This window comes from Pangasianodon hypophthalmus, chromosome 8, assembly GCF_027358585.1.
Source record: "Pangasianodon hypophthalmus isolate fPanHyp1 chromosome 8, fPanHyp1.pri, whole genome shotgun sequence".
NCBI lineage: Eukaryota > Metazoa > Chordata > Actinopteri > Siluriformes > Pangasiidae > Pangasianodon > Pangasianodon hypophthalmus.
Genome location: NC_069717.1, coordinates 14,778,839 through 14,801,056, shown reverse-complemented (window position 1 = coordinate 14,801,056; position 22,218 = coordinate 14,778,839). Strand labels below are relative to the sequence as shown.

At 37.2% G+C, this 22,218-nt stretch overlaps 1 protein-coding gene across 1 annotated transcript in view; it reads right to left on the bottom strand.

The window, feature by feature from the left end:
- The window catches only part of dmxl1 (Dmx-like 1), a 38,205-nt gene extending 26,973 nt beyond the window's left edge, over positions 1-11,232 (bottom strand). Inside the window, exons 1-10 of the mRNA XM_053236518.1 lie at positions 11,077-11,232; positions 9,084-9,284; positions 7,927-8,049; positions 6,638-6,712; positions 6,474-6,552; positions 6,215-6,338; positions 6,026-6,092; positions 5,739-5,917; positions 4,184-4,382; positions 2,890-3,043 (exon numbers count right to left, since the gene is read on the bottom strand). Of these exons, the coding sequence (XP_053092493.1) occupies positions 2,890-3,043; positions 4,184-4,382; positions 5,739-5,917; positions 6,026-6,092; positions 6,215-6,338; positions 6,474-6,552; positions 6,638-6,712; positions 7,927-8,049; positions 9,084-9,170 (1,087 nt within the window). The 5' untranslated portion in view covers positions 9,171-9,284; positions 11,077-11,232. The remainder of the gene's footprint in view (positions 1-2,889; positions 3,044-4,183; positions 4,383-5,738; positions 5,918-6,025; positions 6,093-6,214; positions 6,339-6,473; positions 6,553-6,637; positions 6,713-7,926; positions 8,050-9,083; positions 9,285-11,076) is intronic.
- Positions 11,233-22,218: the final 10,986 nt, after the last annotated feature.

Genomic DNA, 22,218 nt, shown 5'->3' with positions numbered 1-22,218 from the left:
AAGTAGGCGCGGCGGAACGTAAGGTACTAACATATCGCTTAAATACTGCGGAGCGAGACCGTTTAATGCTTTATAGGTTAGGAGTAATATTTTAAAATCGATGCGGAATCTTACTGGGAGCCAGTGTAATGTAGATAAGACTGGCGTGATATGCTCATACTTCCTAGTCCTAGTCAGGACCCTCGCTGCTGCGTTCTGAACTATCTGAAGCTTATTTATGCATCTAGATGAGCATCCAGATAGTAAAGCATTACAGTAATCTAATCTGGACGTGATAAATGCATGGACTAGTGTTTCAGCATCACTTAGCGAAAGTATATTTCTAATCTTAGCAATATTTCTGAGGTGGAAAAATGCTAACCTGCTTACATTATCTACATGCGCCTCAAATGAGAGATTAGAGTCTATAATCACACCGAGATCTTTTACTGTTAGACTACTTGAAACAGAGAGACCATCTAAAGTAACAGTGTGATCTCTAAACTTACTTCTAGCGGCTTGTGGTCCCAGTACCAGAACCTCTGTTTTTTCTGGGTTTAGCAGGAGAAAGTTGCTTAGCATCCAGTCTCTTATGTCTATCGCACATGCCTCAACTTTCTTTAACTGGCTATTCTCATCTGGCCTAGCTGAGACGTATAACTGTGTGTCATCAGCATAACAATGGAAGCTAATATTATGTTTACGGATTATGTTACCTAAAGGGAGCATGTATAACGTGAAAAGCAGTGGGCCTAAGACTGAACCCTGCGGAACGCCATATTCTACTCGATAACGTGCTGAGTGGTCACCGTTCAAATCTACAAACTGATAGCGATCGGTTAAATAAGATCTAAACCAGTCGAGGGCTGAGCCCTTAATTCCTACGACCTTTTCCAGTCTGTGAAGAAGGATATTATGGTCGATAGTGTCGAACGCTGCGCTAAGGTCGAGTAAAATTAATAAACTAATGCAACCCCGATCAGAGGCTAATAGCAAGTCATTGACTACTTTGACTAATGCTGTCTCTGTGCTGTGGTGGGGCCTGAAACCTGACTGATAAAGTTCATAGATATTATTACTTTGTAGATATGAAATTAGCTGCTGCGCTACTACTTTCTCTAATATTTTAGATAGAAAGGGAAGGTTTGAAATCGGCCTATAGTTAGTTAAGTTGTTAGGGTCAAGGTCTGGTTTCTTCACTAGTGGTTTAATAACAGCTAATTTAAGTGATTTTGGAACGTACCCATTGCTCAGTGAGGAGTTAACTATTTTAAGCAGGGGTTCAGTTACGGTTCCAACTATTTGCTTAAGAAGACGTGTTGGTACCGGATCTAATAGACAGGTTGATGATTTAGCAGAAGAGATGAGCGAGATTAAATCATTCTCTTCAAGAGGAGTAAAACTTTCTAAGCTCTGATCTATGGTTAGTCTATCCTCCCAGTCTATTGTATAATTTGGACTTTGGGCCTGTATCTCCTGCCTAATGTTTTTAATTTTGCTATCAAAGAATTTCATGAAATCATTACTTTTGTATGCTGTTATTGTGGAAATTTCTGTCGATGTCTTATTCCTAGTTAATTCTGCTATGGTGTTAAATAAGAATTTAGGATTACTTTTATTATTTTCTATAAGCGTTGATAAGTAAGTGGACCTAGCTTGCCTTAGAGCTTTTTTATAGGCTAAAATACTGTCTTTCCATGCTATTTTAAATGCTAGGAGTTTGGTCTGGTGCCATTTACGCTCTAGCTTTCGGGCGTTCTGTTTTAGAGAGCGGGTGTGGTCACTATACCACGGAGCGAGTTTCTTATCTTTAATTGTTTTTCTTCTAAGTGGGGCTACATTATCTAAGGTACAGCGGAATGTCGACTCTAAAAATTCTGTCGCCTGTTCGAGTTCTAAAGGGTCTGAAGGTGACCCTATACTAGCGGATAATTCTGGTAGGTGATTAATAAAGCTCTGCGCGGTCGCAGGTGTTATTGTACGGCTAAATCGGTAGCGCGGTTCTGTGTGTACAATGCTACTGTGACGCACACAAAACGAAATCAGACTGTGATCTGATATTGCCTCAGACTGCGGGATTATCACTATATCTGTTATATTAACTCCAAGAGATAATATTAAGTCTAACGTATGACCTGCTTTATGTGTGGATCCTACAACACACTGATTGACTCCCAATGAGTCAAGTATGGATGTAAACGCTATCTTCAGCGGGTTGCCTATATTCTCAAAATGAATGTTAAAGTCTCCAGTAATTATCGCTCGGTCCACAGAAACAACTAGGTTTGATAGGAAATCTGTAAATTCACTAAGAAATTCAGAGTACGGTCCTGGGGGTCTGTAGATAATAACTAACGGAAGGGACTGTGATGACTTATCATTAGCGACTGCACTTATGTTACTATAAAGTGCTTCAAATGAATTAAAGTTTTGTCCTAGTTGATCGGATAATTGCACGAATAAGTAGGTGTACAGGTGTTCCTAATAAAGTGCTCGGTGAGTATATATGATTATATGAGTTAACAAGGGTGGGACTGATCTAGTAACTTTTTTTTCTATTGCACTCTCTGGTTATTACACAGCAAAACCATTTGATCATTGTCACTGCACACAGTCAGCTGACACTGAATGTCTGTGTGGTTACAGTGGAAAAAACACATCTCAAACATGAAGAAAAAAAAAAAAGTTCCTCCTACACACTTACGTAACCTTTCCGGCTTTTGTCAAAAGCATACTCACCCAAACAGTACAGAGGAACAGAAATAAACATTGTTATGTAGAGGACAGTCTATACAGACGGACAGGTTATTCTAAAATTTCAGTCACTAACAAAATTTATAATGCAAATAATTTATAATGTCAAATTAACCAAATCTGTTTGCACAGAAAAGTCAATGGAAAAGAGATTACCTGTGGCTGGGTTGATGCTAGCAGCAATGTGGAAGTGGCACAGTGCATTGGCGTGAGCGATGGTGGCTCTGTGAGCGTGATGCTTATTCTGCTGCTGAGGGAGAAGCCTTGCGTGAGCCATACCTCTGACTGGTCCCCGATTCAATTCTGCCAGCTAGGCGCCATATGGAGAAAGGGTTACAACTTAAAAGTTGGACAACAAAGATTCCACAGCAAGAAATTATTTAAGGAAAACCATTAATTACATGTTGGTCATGTTTCTTCTAGTATTCTTTTCTTTGCAGTTTGTAAAAAAAAAAAAAACTCCAGTAACTTGTCTGATTTATATTTAAAGTTAATAGATTTGCAATTTTTAGATCACATTCTTGTAAAAAAGTGTATACAGTGAGACAGAATGATATAAATAATTTGAAAATATCATGGCATAAGTATTTCAGAATTCACAGTCATCTTTTCAGGTATGGGAAACCTTTGTTAGCCTCACCTGGGTATGTACTTGCTGGTTTTCCTTTCAACACACTTCAAAACCATTAATTACTTAATTACTAGTCATATCAATATACAGCAAATTGCCATTTTAATGGGTGCATCAAAGGATACACCACGCATGATACACTCATACCACCACACCTCTTCCATTTTAGTTTCACAACTGTGCTGAGACTGGTCCAATATCCAATCAACATGTGGTAAGCAGTTGTCCTGTGATGGTCCCTTTCCACTGATGAATAGCTTAGACAGCGGCTGATACGTTGTACATAGCAACAGGTGGACTACAGTTAACAGTTGTATGCCTAGTTGTACCTGATAAAATGGCCGATAAGGTACAGTGGGAGCATCCAATAAACTGACAATTTACTACACGATTATTAAATCGTTTGTATTATGTGAATGTCATTTCACGTTTGCATTGCTGAACACATGAAGAAGTTGGCTTCACCTTGGAATTTAATGAATTTCACTACTTTTTTATTTTATATCATAATCCACTATTGTCCTTTATTGTGATATTTTTAAAACCCACTGTTCTGCTACTTTTGGTAACATTTTTGCGACACTGCACTCTAACATAAAAGTGAAGATTTCAGCAATGGGAGAATGAAAGCACATCAGAAGGATGCAGACATGAAAGGGCATGAAACAAACTCCACTAGGCTTCTGAAAGTCCACTTCATAATTTGAAGTGTTTAGATAAGCCATATACATCAAATCCTCTACACAGGTTTCCTCATAAATAATCCAATTTCTCAGTCTACTTGCACAGTCTTTTCATCATGGTGGAACTATCACTCACCTCGGGCAGGTTTCGACTGTGGCCTTTGTTATTGTAATGAGCCTTTTTTGTGTTACTGGATTTCACTGTATCATTGTTGCTGCTGCCATGAGTTTGTCTTAGTCCAGAGAGCAGGCAGTCACTGGGCAGCAGTGTTTCAGCCCATAGCCGACACACACTGTCTTTACAGCAGGTCAGTAACACATTACACACGGCACCTCTGGAAGCAGAGAAGACACTGTTATGTGGCAATGACTTGCTTGTGTGACAAAACACTAATCATAATGATGAGTTAATACCAACATTTCACACATTTTCAGACCTCAGACAAAACTACAGACCTAAGCGCTATTCAGACAGTTGTGTGGGTATCGGCGCACACAAGGTGGAGTTTGCCTAAACCAGGCATTTCTCAGTTACGCATGATTCTGACCTAAGCCCTTTTTTATATTGGTTCTAGCGAGGAGCAGTTCAGCGTCACTGTCTGACAGTTTGCTGTCACCACAATATGTCGTGGTTAGTATATTGGCTTTACAGCCAGGGCAAGCGTTTGCGTTTATAGGCAGTGGTCTGGACGTTATTGAGAAACTCCATCTCAGATCCCTCTACTCGAGAAAAATCTGGCAACTTCGGAGGCATAAACTACATGCAGGAGATTTGCATAATCTGAATGGGGCACGCGGAAAATCAGCTGAATGTCATAAATATTGATAGAACCTCTGGAATTAAGTCACCGACTCTGAGTACAGCCCACTGGGTGGTATAAAAAAAATTACAAAATACTGTAACATGATTTTCAGCATATTACAGTATCTGCAATGATATAATTTAAAAGAGGATAAGACAAAAAAACAAATATGTACAGCTTAACATTGGTGGGCTGTACACCAGAATAAATGAGGCACCGTTTGATATTAGCTAACTGGTTTTCAAATAGAAAAGTAATTCATGTGTTCTCCTTACAGTGCAACATTGTCATGCACTGTAAATTGCAGCACATACTATAAAATACATCATTTATCACGTTCTACCAAAACAACCATGAAATGAGTGCTTTCATACAAGTCCGGATTTGTCACACATTAATTAGGCATCATGTTTAGCAAATACATGCAGTAAAACAGAATGGCTGTGGTTCTCTCCACTCTCCAAAACAAACAAAATATATACAACAATATAATTTGGAGTTATCAATATGGACCTTTTTATTTATGTATTTTATTTAGATATTTTACATTTTATTTTACCTCTTATTTCAATTCATATGGACTTCTAATCTGGAGTTATTAATATGGACCTTCTAATGAGGTATTTAAGAATATTTGTAGATTGTATTCATGTTGGTCATGTTTCTTCTAGTATTCTTTTCTTTGCAGTTTGTAAAAAAAAAAAACTCCAGTAACTTGTCTGATTTATATTTAAAGTTAATAGATTTGCAATTTTTAGATCACATTCTTGTAAAAAAAAGTTTATACAGTGAGACAGAATGATATAAATAATTTGAAAATATCATGGCATAAGTATTTCAGAATTCACAGTCATCTTTTCAGGTATGGGAAATCTTTGTTAGCCTCACCTGGGTATGTACTTGCTGGTTTTCCTCCAGGAGAAGCCAGTGACTGAGCGTGGATGAGCTAGATAGATGAAGGAGAAGTCCGGCTTCCCTTGGGAGTTGAGTTCAGGTGGGGTGAACAGCTTTGTGGCATCAGACTGCCATTTGCTCATGCTGTACCACACTTTTACCAAACAGTCATCCTGACATCACACAAAATCACACTTATATTTCAATACAAAACAAGACATACTGCTTTTAAAGCATCAAACCAGTTATAAACATAAACAAGTACTGAAACATATACAAACCTGCCCTGCAGTGGCAAAAAACTCTCCATCTGGGCAAAACTTAATTAGGTGAACAGGTGAGGCAGTCCTATGTCAAAAACAGGAACAAAATGAACTATATTAGCTCCATGACTACAGACATAAAGCAAATTAGATCTCAGTGCGAACACATGCAAATTCCAAGGGCATTGATGCATAAGAAAATCTTACTTGCACTGCCATATACACCTCCAAGAAGACAGAGGGTCACTACCCATCCCCTCTTCAGCACCACCACAGATATTCACATTGGACCATAACTGTAGGCAACTTGACCCAGTCAAAAGACTAGTGCCTACACACATACACACACACACACACACACACACAATCAAGTAACAGAGAATGAAATTAATTAAACAGACACAATTTAATTAATTAAATGGACACAATCTTGGGATCTGATTAACATATAGAGATACTCATGTACCTGTGGGGCTCCAGGCAATGTTGTGTGCTATAGACTGTAAAACAAACTGGCCTGTCTTTTGCCAGTGATAGTTCAGTTTCTGTTGAGATACACAAAATGTGATTAAGATGACACAATATTAAAAGTAACATAACTGGGATGCTGGCGGTGAAAAATAAGCTCACCATCGGCATCTTTTCCTTTGGGCTTATCGGCACAGGCTCAAATATGCAAACGATGTTTCCATAGGACGCAGCAATCTGTAGATGACAGCATGAAATGGTCACATTCTCAATAACAGCAAACAACCACACAGCCTTGACCTTGCCAATTCTGGGTTTTTGAGACAGGTAAAAGACAAAAAAAATCTAACTGCTTTTGTTACTTGATGGAAAATGGGTGGTGTTAATGGCTTATTCTATTATACATCTGGTCACATTGACTGTTTGGTTGACTCAGTGCTGTAATTGTCTCCTACATGTCTCCTGAATGTTGCAAAACAGGTCCATAACCAAGCCTAAGTATACACATGATACTTCTTAGCTTATCATCACGCTAGAATGAGTCGCTCATCTCTTAAATACAGTGACGTATTTGGCTTATGTCTACTCTAAACCATAACGGTGCATCATCCATCTGTCATCAGTCTATCAGGAATTCCACCCAAAGTTGTAACCTCAACCTGCATCTAAACCTTCCCACAATATTTCAATAAATGCTTGCAATATTGGAGTATAATTATTTGCTACGAAAAAAGATGTGCACAAGGCTTTACAGCTACTGTCAGCTTCTAGGCAATGCAGACTTCCTGTTTTGATGTGTGTTCAGACATATGATCACGTGCAGTCAAACCACAACTAATGTTGTAATGAGCTGTTTGATTTTATAAACAGTTACCTTTGGAAGAATTGAATTCTACATTGAGCACAGTTTACGTATAGACAGATAGAAGCTCCATTTCAGTTGGTTTGTTTCCACTGTGAATAAAATGACATCAGCTGCCCTTTGGATAATTTACCATATATTAAGCCTGTTTTATAATGTGTGATTATGGTGGTCTTTTAAGATTATTATTTGTCACACTGCATGAGATGATCCCAATAACATCTTGGCAGAAGGCTATGTGTTCATGTGAATATTCTATGAATTCTGCGAGATAAGGTATTGCTAATGTGAGACTATACAATGAAGATCCTCTAATGATAGACCTACAGTCTCAACTCACGACCAAACACGTCTTCTACGATGTGCAATTTTTGGCTGCAACAGCAAAATTGGGCCGAAAATCATCCAGTGTAAACCTGACCTTAGGCAAATCTGAGTTAAAAACTATAAGAAGTTAAGGCATGCACAGTATTATTTTTCTTCTCAGAAAATATATACTCACAAAAGTAAAATCTGACATTTGTGATTTCTAATCTCAAATATCTAACTGAAAGAAAGGATAAGACGCAGGAAAACCCATAACTCTTACCTGTCCTTGTTGAGAACAGTCCACACACCCAACTTGGATGTTCCCATGCTTGGCACCTGGGATGATCTGAAGCCTCTCAAAGTCACTTCCCAAGATTACGATGTCACAGCCAGAGGCATAGGCCTATCATACAAGCCAAGAGGACATGAATATGTATTTAAAGCAAAATAGCACACATTTTTTACAGAACTACATCTAATCAATTACAAAAAAATATAACTGAATACAATATTGATTATAGAGTGAATGAAAACTATAAAAAAAAAAATATTATTTGCAAATATTGTGAACATTAAAAATTAATAAAATACTTTATATAATTCCTCTATTTATCATTTACTGGTTCTTTTTATATTTCTTCTCATTTTATCAATTCCAGCACGTTTAGTCATATCTCCTCACTGCTTATATCAGGGGTTCGAAAACGTTTTGGGCAAATGACCGCAAATGGCTGTTATGAATTTTTCTGTACATTTCACCCTAAAACTGGCAAAGAAACACAAAACTTTTACAGGCACACTTCAATGTATTGTGAAGGAAGTATCCAACTTGTCCCTTTGAGATATCCTAATCAGCAGAAGCTCTCTGGGTAAAGACAGTGTGGTTGACATTGACATGTTGGAGTCCGCATTAACCGTTGATATCAGATTCAAACCCCGTGAACCAATCAAAGCCTGGACAGGGTTGGACCCTCCCCCTCATTATCATCATAAGAGAAATGTGTGAGTAAAATTGAAAGTAGGGGAAAAAGAAAGTGTGAAGTTGGAAATTAAAGTGGACATAAAATAATAAAAGTGGAGTAATATAAATTTATAAAAAATAAATTTATTGACATTGAGGCTTCAGGAAATAACTGAAAGAATTTTACTCTCTCTATAATCAGTTTTTGACTCTTTAGACATTATTAACTTTGTCATTTTGGGAATTCCATAGAAAATAGTTGAAGTATTGTCGCTACTGAGCAACATAATCGATCAACAAACAGCTGCCCTTTATATGATGACTGTGTGTAATATGTCATGGTGGAAAGATCAGCTGCTGATCTCCATCCTTGCAGGCGAATAAAAGTAGCCCAATCAGTGAATAATGGGAATGGAGTCTTGTATAATTATTCTGAACTCATGGGCGCATTTTTGCGAGACGCGTGGCTTTCTTACCGTGAACGGCACGTTGTTTATGCTTCCTACAGAGAAACAATTGTCTCCGGGGTTGACGGCCCCAGTGAGTACTTGGTGTAGATTCATTGTCCTTAGTGCACCTAAATTTCAATTTCCATCCTCAGAACATCTGATATTCTATTGAAACCCATGTAATGTCATGAACGTTGTAATGTCCACATCTTGGTCACTGATTTTCACCTAAAAGATAAGATGCAAGGATCATTAAACAGTCAGAGGAGACAAACTAACAATACATAACTTTGCTCAATCTTTTATAAAATCTGTTATCATGGTCAAATGCATACCTCAGCACTGACTAATAACGTTTGATTATAAACATACGAGACAAATGCACTACTACCACCAATAGTAAAGCTTAGAAGCCATCTTCATGCTCTAAACACTAAACTGCCTGCCCTGAGTTAAAGGAAAATTCCACCCTGAATGACTTGCATATTAATCTTTAGAACATGATCTTCACTGGCATCCTAGATTTACTCTGTAATGCAATTCTAAGTCGAATTTTTTTTTTAGCATAATCAAAACGTTGATGCAATGCCGTCTGCCTACCTACTGATAGTGGTACCAGTAAGGTTTAGTCCTTGCTTTCTTTTTTTTTTTTTATCTAAAGAGGGCGATGCAGCAGCACTTTAGTCCTTTAGCTCTCTCACCTCCTCATCTGTACAGTTTGCTCACACCGATCAGGTTCCAACATTCACGCTAATACCACTCGTAGATCTCTAACTAGCCGAGCCCGGCTTGTGCTGTAACTGTCATACTGAAAGTGAGTGAGAAAAGAAGCTCTTGCTCCTTTGTTTTTGTCAGTTATGTTTGAGATTAATGCCATTGTAACTGCAATGAAATGCCCCCCTGTGACATCATCATGGCACACAACCCCTAACTTCTCAAGGGAATAACAAAACCACAGCACCAGCCAACAAATTCGTACCAGAATCTCTTATTAAGTCACAAATATTTCAATGCAACCATGTTTAATGTGTTTGAGGCTGGAGGTTTTCTTTAATATCAGCACTTCTCTAACACACAGTGAACCATGGTTACTAGACTAGCTCCAGGTAAAACACACACGTTTAGGTTATTTATAAGTCCAGAGTGGCTCCAGATAAAGCACATAGTGCCCTCAGATAGAAATTCTTACTTCCTATCCTACATATCCAGGGAGAAGGAAGACATTTATCACTCAGTTTATCCATCACTGTCCACAGGGGAAGTTCCGCGCGCTGCCTCACGTGATCACGTGACCAATACGTGGAGCTTCGGACTGCTCTAGCATAGCCGCTAAGTCATTATCCTGCTTTGCTAATTATACACTCAGTGCAAGGCTCCAGAACTAAGCAACGCTACTAGCAAACGCCCCTTGCTATGGCTAACTGTTAGCGACTCAAGCATTAGCTAACTTTAAACAAGTGTCAATTTCTCAGCCAGTTCATTAACCGTTGTACTAACTAGCAGGCTAGTGCGCTAAGGCAAGCTAGCTGTCAATGCCTACGCATCACTCAGGTTAGACATGGAGCGCTAACTACACCGGCTAGCTGCTATATGCTCCTATATAACTGCCAAGCGTATCATCTGCTAAAGTAATATATACATTCCTCACTGGCTTGACAGTTGCTTCAAGATAGTGACTTAGCCAGTTTTAGCCAGTTGGTGTATGGCAGCTACCTAGTTTCCTTATCAGACCGCCGTGTGTGAAACTGTGTTGTTTGACATAACTTAGCAAGTTAGGAAAGACTACACACACTGCTAAGGCAGCCTGAACAGCAGCTCTGCGGTGTTGGCTAGCATTAGCACCTGAGCCGCTTGTGTACATGTTAGCATGGTGTGTTGCTAACGTTAGCGTCTCTGCTGACACACTCATGACCAAAAGCAGACTTTGCAGCGAAGCACAGCTGACGTTAACAAGCTCCTCACAAAGCATTCAAATAGTGTAAAGATGGTTACAAGTTATCACACAGCTCCCAACTCCTACCTGAGCTCGCTGAACAACAGACCATGTTTAATAGGAATACATTTTCCCCCCATTATGGGACTGCCATACTCGCTTGCTCGCATTTGTGTAGAAGCTGAGCTCCACTGTGGACAAAATGTTTGGTAAGGTGTTTCCAGCGCGGTGCATTGTGGTCGCTGTAGTTCACGAACGTAGTGCATGGACAGGCTACCAAGTGCGCACTGAAGACTCCTGATCTCGTGCATTTCTAAAAAGCAGATTTAAAAAGGAGAAAATTCTTCTAAAACTGGTATTGTCCCACATACCCGATTCGGATGATATCAAGTGCCAAAGGAGAATAAATGCCTCTGAGCTTATATACAGTCCCCTCTGAAAGTACTGGAACAGCAAGACCAATTCTTCTTCCCTTTTTTTTTTTTTTTTTTTTTTTTTTTGTGGGGGGGGGGGGGGGTGAGATCAAAAGATGAATACGATATGCTTTCATTTCCTGATATTTACATCTAGATCAACTTAGAACTTGGCACCTTTGATGGTAAAACACCCAATTTCTGTAGGTGAGCAAAAGTATTGGAACAGATAGTCTTAAAGTAAATTAAAGTAAATAACACTTGCAATAACTGCATCAAACCAGCAACCCACTGACATCACCAAACTGTTGCATTCTTCTTTTGTGAAGCTTTTCCAGGTTTGTACCACAGCTTCTTTCAGATTTTCCCTCTTTTCTCAGCTTCAAAATGGCTTGCTTTCTCCCATAGACAGCTCTCTGGTCTTCATGTTGGTTTATCCCTTTTAACATCAAATGCAGTCTTCACAGGTGAAACCCAGGGCTCAAACCAAGAGTAGACATGCAGAGCTATTAACTGTTTAAACAATCAATCTAACAGGACACTCCTGGGCAATAAGAAACACCTGTCAGTCACATGTTCCAATATTTTTGATCATTTGAAAATTGAATGGGTTCAACCAATTTTCTAAGTTGTTTAACACATCTAGATGTAAATATGAGGAAATGAAAGGAAATGAAATTCTGATCTATCGCCTCATAATAGTTTTTTGATCTCATACCCAAATATCTGCTGTTCCAATACTTTCAGAGAGGACTGTACTGTATATTCCCATATATATGTATATATGTGTGTGTGTGTGTGTGTGTGTGTGTATACACATCCTCAATTAGAAGTATTCAACTAAAATTGTGAAAGTCCAGCAACATAAAATTTCATACTTACAAAGTATCTAAAATTACAGAATGACGATAACAAACAGTTTGAAGTGGTTATGTTTAGTTTGACAGTGCTTTTTCACATCACTAGTCACTTTTGTCTAGTACCATGGACTCTGTAACAGAGGTGTGCACATGACTGTTGATGACCCCTATCTTTGAGTTTCACACTGACCTCGTTATTGTTAGTATGCTATACGTACACCAGTCAAAAGTCAAAACCCTTCTATGAGCAGGTGTGTCCAAACATTTGATTGGTAGTGTATGTCATGTGATCTCACCATGAACGGTAACATTAATCATTCTGTGAAAACAGCATTATTAATAACTAGTTATATACTATGATATATGACAATAAATTGTTCTCTAATTCTAATAAACTGTGCATAATATTCTTTATAACACACATAAGTATCATCATTGATTTTTTTTTTTTAATAACAGAATGCCATGTTGTATATTTTTTTCGCTCTCACTGCCGAGGCCCGGATTTGATTCCCAGCCAGGAAACTGAGCCCAGCCACTGGGGTTGCACAAAACAGTGTACTCCCAGTGCTGGTCCCAAGCCTGGATAAAAATTGGGGAGGGTTGTGTCAGAAAGGGCATCCAGCGTAAAAACTGAGCCAAAATGCCAAATATGTGGACCAGTGATCCGCTGTGGCGACTCCTAACGGGAGCAGCCGAAAGAACCACAACATACATTATAGATTTTGCTCTTTGTGTAAATTTATTGAAGTGTATCTAAGACTCCTCCAACTCCTCCAGCTCTCATCCCACTGTAAGATTATGTTCTTTGATTGCATCATTTTTGCATGGGTTTGTTTCCACCCTATTCTGACTTGGATAAAACAAGTGTAGGAGAAATATATGCAACATGCAAAGATCTATACTTGAGCTCACATGTGCTGGATTACTCCAGCTTTAATGATGGATTTGATAAAATCACAGATATGCTGATAGTGAGCTATCACTGAGCTGACAGTCATACAAGTGCTGCATAACTAAGTTTCCCTGTTTGTGTAGTAGGCATCGATGCATCAGGAGATATCGATTCTGACCATTATGCCCATTCAAACAGCTCAAGTGACTCCTCACTTTTTGAGCTCTATGATATGTGATACCAATTCACTTCAAATCAATTTGTTTCTGACAATACAGTTGCAATAGTACAATAGATATGTCTTTTATTTCTCTAAAACGCCACTATATATCTGTGTCAAGTCATTCAATTTCTTGCAATCGTTTTTCAGTTTAATGCACCAAGAGGTGAAATTATTTAAGTTATTTCACAGTGTTCATGCTGCATTAAACTGAAAACAGTTCATTTGTGGGATGATGCTGCTATTAGTTATAAGTTAGTGTTAAATGTACATTGTATGTTGTTAGCACTTCTTATGATAGCATGATACAGATTAGGTAAAACATGAATGTGCGTAGACATACTAGTTGAGCAAGAAGGCACAAATGGAGTAAGATGAATGGGAAAGGAACGTTCTGTCTGGAAAATTATTTTTGATCTGATATGTTTCTTTAAGGAGCTCTAGTTACTAATGACACTAATGACAAACAGGGTGTTACCAAACAGTTTACCAAACACTGGAAGAAAAACCAGTTCCAGCTCAGTGTACAACAAACACTGTGCCATACATTTAAAAAAAATGAAACAATTATTTTAACTTTATTATTTGATTTGATACTACACAAGGAATTTTGAAGTGTATAACATGGAGGACACTGATGGGTATGTGTCCCAAGATATCATCACCGAAGACAAAATTTAAAACGTGTACCATACTATCTTAATGTACTCTAACAAGTAATTGTGTAGCATATTGATTTTCATCCTTTGCCTCTAATCCTCACACACTAGAGCATACTAGAAACACAGTTAAATACAATGAGAAAGAGTGAATGCAGGTACCAGTACTGTTCTAGTTCCAAAATAAAAATTAATGTTTACAGAAATGTATAATATTACTGCAATATCACTACCAGTAAGGAATTTGTTAGGAATATATAAAGTCAAATTTTTATGGACTATTAAGGGCAATCCTACAAGATAAGAAAAGGAGGAGAAAAAAAAGATAAGTAAAATTAAATAAATAAATAAAAGAGAAAAAAGAAAGAGAAAGGAGAAAGAAAATATTATTAATGTTTATTATTATTATTATTATTATTAATAATAATAATAATAATAATAAAATATTGCTGTGCATATGTAATATTATTATTTTATTAGATTATTATGTATTATTATTACATATACATGCATTATCATGTTGATATTATTCAGTAACTATTATGAATGTTTTAGGAACTATTGTGAAAATATTAGGAAATTATGCAGCTACGAGAGTGAGGATTGTATATCTGGACCTGTGTAAGAGTCATAAACTCTTTCACAGGTCCATATATAAACATAAAGGCATAAAGTCTTTTTATAAATATAATGTAATATTTAAAAGAATTTGAACAGAGAGAGCCACAGCTATACTTGGGTGTTGGAACAAGTGCTACAACAGGAGTTTTGCAAACATTAGTCAGAAAGCGTCCCTACAACTACAGATAATGTGTGTGAAAGAAAGCTAACATGCAATAATAATAGTGATGTACAATAATACAAATAATATGTACATTGTAAAAGAAAAAAAGATATTTAGCATATTACTTAATAGTACATACAGTACTGTGCAAAAGTCTTAGGCACCCTTTTTTAAAGTACAAAATTTGTTATAGATTTTTATTTTATGACTTCTACATTATTGATTCAGTACAAAAACTTTTTAGAATTCCAAACATTAGCACAAAATTAAATGTTACAGAAAAATGTTTGTATGTCAGTAAAGAAAGCAGCATATTACGTAAGAGACACTTTTCAGACAGAAAAACATAATGAAGGCTGCTGGGTTTTGCTGCAAAAATAAGAAGCAAGTGCAACAGTCAAAGTCTCCAGAGGAACTGTGACTGGTTCTGCAAGATGCTCAGTAACACTTACAGCTCATTTCCTTATAAAACTGCACACACTGTACCTGAGACTATATTTTTATTATTATTAAAGCAAAGGATCATCACACCAAATATTGACTTTGTTTCATTTATTACTGTTTACAGCTCATTATAGTATTTTTTTAATGTAGAAACATTTAGATTCATTATTTTTGAATTCATCTTTGCTCTACAGAATTTCTTTGCATGTGCCTAAGACGTTAGCACAGTACTGTATATAAGGTTTTGTGCTATACACTGAAACATAAGTAGAAAAAAAGTAATAAAGTAGTTAAGCAGGCTTGTCAGGATTGTACAATAATGCCAGCCTAATTTATGTTTAGAAGGCTATGAACAGTCGGCTAAACTAAGCCTATCAATTTTCTGTAAAAGATAAACCATTCTAATTGCGTCCCTTGTAATAAAAGCAGCCTGGATTTCTGCAACTGGTTCACACAGTCATATAACGAATCTTTCCAACTAGTTCATTTTCACCGATTATCACAGCGGTGGTTGCTTTTATACAGTCAGCTACGTGAGCCTGTAGCTTGTTGTATTAGTTGGCTTACACAGTTATTATTATAGAATGACAATGAACTACTTCAAATCTTACTACAATAAAAAGTATTGTACAACAGCTTGAATAAGAGCAAAAAGTAGGTCAAACAACTTTTCAAGTAATTATGAGGAAAAAGGACTCATGTGGATGTATTCCTGCAAACACTAGCACTGCAGCACACCTATAATTTGGCTGCAGTGGGTTGGCAGAAACGGAATCGGTTTACATTTCATTTATAGCCAGGCTTAAGACTCATACAGAAGCCCTGACCTGAGTAGAGGGAATCTGATCCTTTGTTACTTCTGTCAATTAAATTAATGCCCAGTACACAGTATCCATTTTTGTAATAAATGTTTTTCAATAAAATAAAAGCAATGCAAGTTTAAATAAACCTTAGTATGCATTGTTTAATGTCTAATTGTGATTTTTCTTTAATATTGCAATATATTTAGTCATAGCTAAATCACAGAGTAGTACATTACATGATTACACGATAGCTGAACAGATACATATATATATATATATATATATATATATATATATATATATATATATATATATATATATATATAGTTTTATAAATTATATGACATTATGAGTTGAAGAATTCAATTTTATTGTATAGTGCTTTTAACAGTGGACATTGTCACAGAACTGTCAAGCAGCTTTACAGAAATATATTTACGTTCTGGATATAAATTTAAATTTATCCCAAATGAGCAAGCAAGAGGCAATGGTGGCAAGGAAAAACTCCCTGAGACAACATGAGGAAGAAACTTTGAGAGGAACCAGACTCAAAAGGGAATCCATCCTCATCTGGGTGACACCGGATAGTGCAATTATAAATCATTTCTATTGTATAATTGTATACTACAAAATTTTAAATAATAATATGCTTTAATTATGCGCACTTCTACAACCCCTATGTAGAACCCGACAGTAGATGGTTTCTCTAACAAACAGAAGTCTTTTAGGAAGCTAAGAACTCTTAACTATCCAAAGGAACCCTTGAAATCCCTTGAAGGGTAGAGAAAACCATGCACAGCACTCAGGGACAGTGCTTAATGTGTAACTAACTAATAACTAATAGATCAGTAAGTAATGTAAGTGCTTAAATAAGCTATAATTAATTCTGTTAATCCTGCTGACTGTTGAAGACAAAGCCCTGATATATAAGTATTAAAGTCCATATCTAAACCTAACATAATCAAACTCTTTTTCCATGCATACTGCTGAATTTAGCATTGTTAGGAACTCTTGCTCCAATATTTTTTTACTGAATTAATCATAGGTTCTCATATGTGCATAACTCATTACATGCAAAAAGTACATCATTAAATTAAATGCACCACCAAGTAAGAAGTATTAACAGTTACATTTGAGCTGTTGCAACAGTTACAATTATACTGTACATATTTTTCATTGTCTTAAAATATTTTGATAAAGACGTATGCTTGAAATTTGTTCCTAATAAAATGTAAATAGTGAAGTTAATGCCGTCTTGATTAATATATATTTTTAATAACTAGTGTTCACTGAAAACAAGTAGTTTCTGGTTAGAGCTGAGAAAGAGACGATACCAAGAGTGTGCAAAGCTTCATCAGGAATACTGTTAAAAAAATTTAAATATAAACTAGTTTTTAACACTTTTTTCAGTCACTGTATGTCACACGTATGTGTTATCTCATAGTGTGTGTTGTCATTACTATTCTAAAAGAGTACAAAATAGTAAAAATGACTCTACTATGAGCAAGTGTGCCATTCAAAACTTTTGAATGGTAGTGTAGCTCAAATTTCTATTCACTGTGAATATAAAAGCAAAATTAGCATAACAATAAAGTCACTCTGTTATTAGTTATAACCCCCTACATTCCTGCTTATTAAATATTGCATGCTGTCTGCCATTGTGCATGTAACTCTGGGTGGCTTTGACACAGGGGAAAGGACATTTCAAGCTGAATTAAGATGTGCTGAGATAAGTGGGAAAGGCAGCGTTCTTATGAATTATGAAGGGCCTGCCATGCCATTGACATTAAGATGCTTTAAGGACATTTTTACTGTGGCAGTTGGTGTAAAGGTTGCCTGTCTGAAGCAGGTCACAGAGTTATAACAATATAACTTATTACAAGGCATTCACACCCACCCAAGACCAATATTTTATGATAAACCTGTGATAGTTTTCATATGTCTGGGCATGTGTGGCTTTGATTTTTAAATATTTTTATATGAAGTACTGTATGCGTGGAGGTGTTTAGTTGTATGTTTGTAACAGAGTGTAACAGAAATTATTTTTGCATCTGCAAAACGTTTATTCACTTTAAAATCACTTTTCAACATTGATTCTAAAAAACATGCATTTAACCATTCAAAAGTGTGTTAAATCTCAACAACAAGGTTCCTTTGGCTGGCTGGGTGGCTGCATTTTGCTGTTAAATACGTAATAATAATAATAATAATAATAATACTAACAGCATGAAGACAGGACTTTCCAATTATTTCCTAAAAATTGCTTGTTTTTTTTTTTAATTCATAATTTACTAATAATTTGGGTAAAAGAGTTGTACAAAGTGAGCTTATCAGTGTCACTTCTGTGTCACTGAAAATAAAGAAAAAAAAAGAATGTGGAATTTTGGAAGAAAGGAAATTGAAGAAGAACAAACTTCCAATTGAAGATGATGTGATGTGGAATATTTCAAATATTTCACAACAGTAACAGGGTTGAGTGAATGCCGTGGGACATTTTCAGGGGTGGCATACCCCCATCAATCACAACGACACTAGCTAATCATGGGCATCTGTGAGCTCATGCATGTGTAAGGGGGTGGATAGTGCTTTCCTCTGGGTGTGTTACGCTGCCCCTTGATGCAGCATGAGCAGCAGTTTGAAAAGATACAGTTGGCTGGCTTCATGTGTCTCGGGAGGAAGCCCATAATAGCCTTCACCCTCCCCAGTTGGCAGCTGTTGTACAACAGGGGAGACCTAAATTGAGAGTAGGGACTGGCCAGTACTAAATTAGGGAGAAGAATCTCAAAAAAAAGAGTACATTTTATGATCCATAATCGATGAGGATGAGAGATTCACACATTTATGCTAAGATACTAAGATAATAAGGACAACTTATAAGATTTTTTAATTATTTTGATAATTATCAAGGTAGTTATAGTGGGCTGGGACCGCTTTAATGTTATTGTTAATGTTTAATTTATCTAAAATATATATACCTATGTTTAAAATGTTTTTACCTCTACTTTAAATGTCCATTTGTAAATGTAGCATTAGTGGGACACAAATGGCACGCTGTTTGTGGAATCACCCCTACATCATGCTATTGAAGCATGGGTCTGAACAACCACACAAGGGGGCAGTATTGAAACGTTTAAGAAATGAGGGGCCACACATCCAGTGTTACAGTTTGACAAATGACATGTTGCCACTGGCTTAGAATAACATACTCCCTTTATAGATGAAGGAGTTGTAGGAAAAACTGATTGTGTCAGAGGACTCCTAGAGGTAAAACAGTTTACATCTTGAATTTACATCTTCTGGGTCTGGAACAGCAGTAGAAGACATACAATATCTAAATCCACAATTGCTAACTGCTTGGAAGCCAGATACTATTTTTCATACAATTATACTTGAGATTTGTATTCATTTGCCTGTGAGACATGAGCTCTCCTTGAAGTGTGTTTCTGATGTTATTGTATCCTGCCCCAATGACTTATTACGTTAATGTCTCTGGCAAGCCATAATTACAGGAACGGCGGGTGGAAAGCAGTGCCAGAACTCTATTGTAGCTCTGGTGAGTCCATCCCTCTGATGTTTGGTGGGGGGAAAATTCCACTTTGCCATAGCCATACAATCTTTGCAACAGACGTATGCTGTACCAAACCACAATGACACATAATAGCACACAAATCATATGCAGCTGCACAAATCATATAACACTAGTGTTACTTAGCACGCGGTGTTGTTTATCTGAACTCTCGTATTATCAGGCTTTCTACATCTTTTACCGTGCAGCTCCCTTTTTATTCACTGAATGAGTTATTTTAACAATTCACAGGACTTTGAATCACACTGACATCCTGGCTTTTTGCCAGTTCCTACAATGTGTGATGCAATTTCTTTTGTTTTAGCTGACATGACTGTAGATTTTGTTTTTTCTTTCACCAGCATATCTGATCTATAGATAGCCACACTGGGTGGTTCTTTATACCTCATTTCTCTGACTTTAAGATGGTTTAATTAAGATGATTTTTCTGTGGCAATTGGTGCAGTAGTTGTCTAGTCAGAAATAGGTCACTGTGCTATGAAATGTAGTTTATGACTGATACTAAATATTACAGTGCATCCACATCCACCTATACACAGTAGTACAGTCTTGCCTGTTATTGTAAAACCTTGGTTTTATTGTAAAACCTTGGTCTATATATATATATATATATATATATATATATATATATACAGTCAGGTCCATAAATATTGGGACAGTGACACAGTTTTGGTAATTTTGCCTCTGTACACCACCACAGTGGATTTGAAATGAAGCAGTCAAGATGTGACTGAAGCGTAGACTTTCAGCTTTAATTCAAGGGGTTTAACAAAAATATTGCATTAACTGTTTAGGAATTACAGCCATTTTTTACAGAGTTCCTCCATTTTCACAGGCTCAAAAGTAATGGGACAAACTAATATAATCATAAATATTAGGATTATTTTTATTACTTGGAGGTAAATCCTTTGCAGTCAATGACTACCTGAAGTCTGGACCCCATGGACATCACCAAATGCTGAGTTTCCTCCCGTGAGATGATTTGCCAGGTCTTTACTGCATCCATCTTCAGTTGCTGCTTGTTTGTGGGCCATTCTGCCTTCAGATTTGTCTTCAGTAAGTGAAAAGCAGCTCAGTTGGGTTGAGGTCAGGTGACTGACTCGGCCATTTAAGAACATTTAATTTCCAAGCTCTTGGGCTGTTTTCACAGTATGTTTTGGGTTGTTATCCATCTGTACTGTGAAGCACTGTCCTATCAGTTTTGCAGCATTTGACTGAATCTGAGCAGAAAGTATAGCTCTGTACACTTCAGAATTCATCCTGCTACTTCTATCAACAGTCACATTATCAATAAACCCCAGTGACCCAGTTCCATTGGCAGCCAAACATGCCCATGCCATAACACTGCCTCCACATGTTTGACGGATGATGTGGTATGCTTTGGATCATGAGCCCTTCCTTTCCTTCTCCATACTTTTCTCTTTCCATCATTCTGGTACAAGTTAATCTTGCATCAGAACTGGTCAGGCTTTTTTTAGAGGTTTTTTAGCAAAGTCTAATCTGGCCTTTGTGTTCTTGAGAGTTACCAGAGGTTTGCATCTTGAGGTAAACCGTCTGTATTTACATTCATGAAGGTGGCTCTTGATTGTAGACTTTGACAATGATAGGCCTACCTCCTCCAGAGTGTTCCTGACTTGGCTAGATGTTGTGAAGGGGTTGTTCTTCAATAAGAAAAGAATTCTGCAATCATCCACTTTAGTTGTTTTCTGTGGTCTCCCAGGCCTTTTGGTGCTGCTGAGCTCGCCAGTGCATTCCTTCTTTTTAAGAATGTACCAAATTGTTGATTTGGCCCTCCTAAAGTTTCTGCTATCTCTCTGATTGGTCTGTTTTGGTTTTTCAGCCTAATGATGGCCTCCTTCACTTGCATCAACACCTCTTTGGATGGCATATTGAGAGTTCCCATGAACAGCTACCAAATGCAAATTCAACACTTGGAATCAGCTCCAGACCTTTTATCTCCTTAATTTATCATGATATAAGGAGGAAACAGGCCACAAGCTGGCCATGAAACTGCTTATCAGTCAATTGTCCCATTACTTTTGAGCCTGTGAAAATGGAGGAACTCTGTAAAAAATGGCTGTAATTCCTAAACGGTTAATGCAATATTTTTGTTAAACCCCTTGAATTAAAGCTGAAAGTCTACGCTTCAGTCACATCTTGACTGCTTCATTTCAAATCCACTGTGGTGGTGTACAGAGGCAAAATTACCAAAACTGTGTCACTGTCCCAATATTTATGGACCTGACTGTATATATATATATATATTGCCATATCGTTTACTAATATAACATGTGACGTATTTTGTTGTCTGAGCAGTTAGACAATGAAAGAGAAATGACGTTGGCTTGGACAGAGCTCCTAATCATACCTTGTATCAACAGTGCTGTGACTGTGAGAACCCTAAAATCTGCATAAGCAGTCAGCATGTCGCATCCTGGGGCTGTGGAAACAATACAGCCGCAAAGGAAAGGGAGTGGCAGTACCAGGATATCCCATCCCATTCACTGCACCCTCTTCCTGAAGAGTTTTCCAGCAGCATCCACGGAGAGGGTGAGGAGGTCAGGC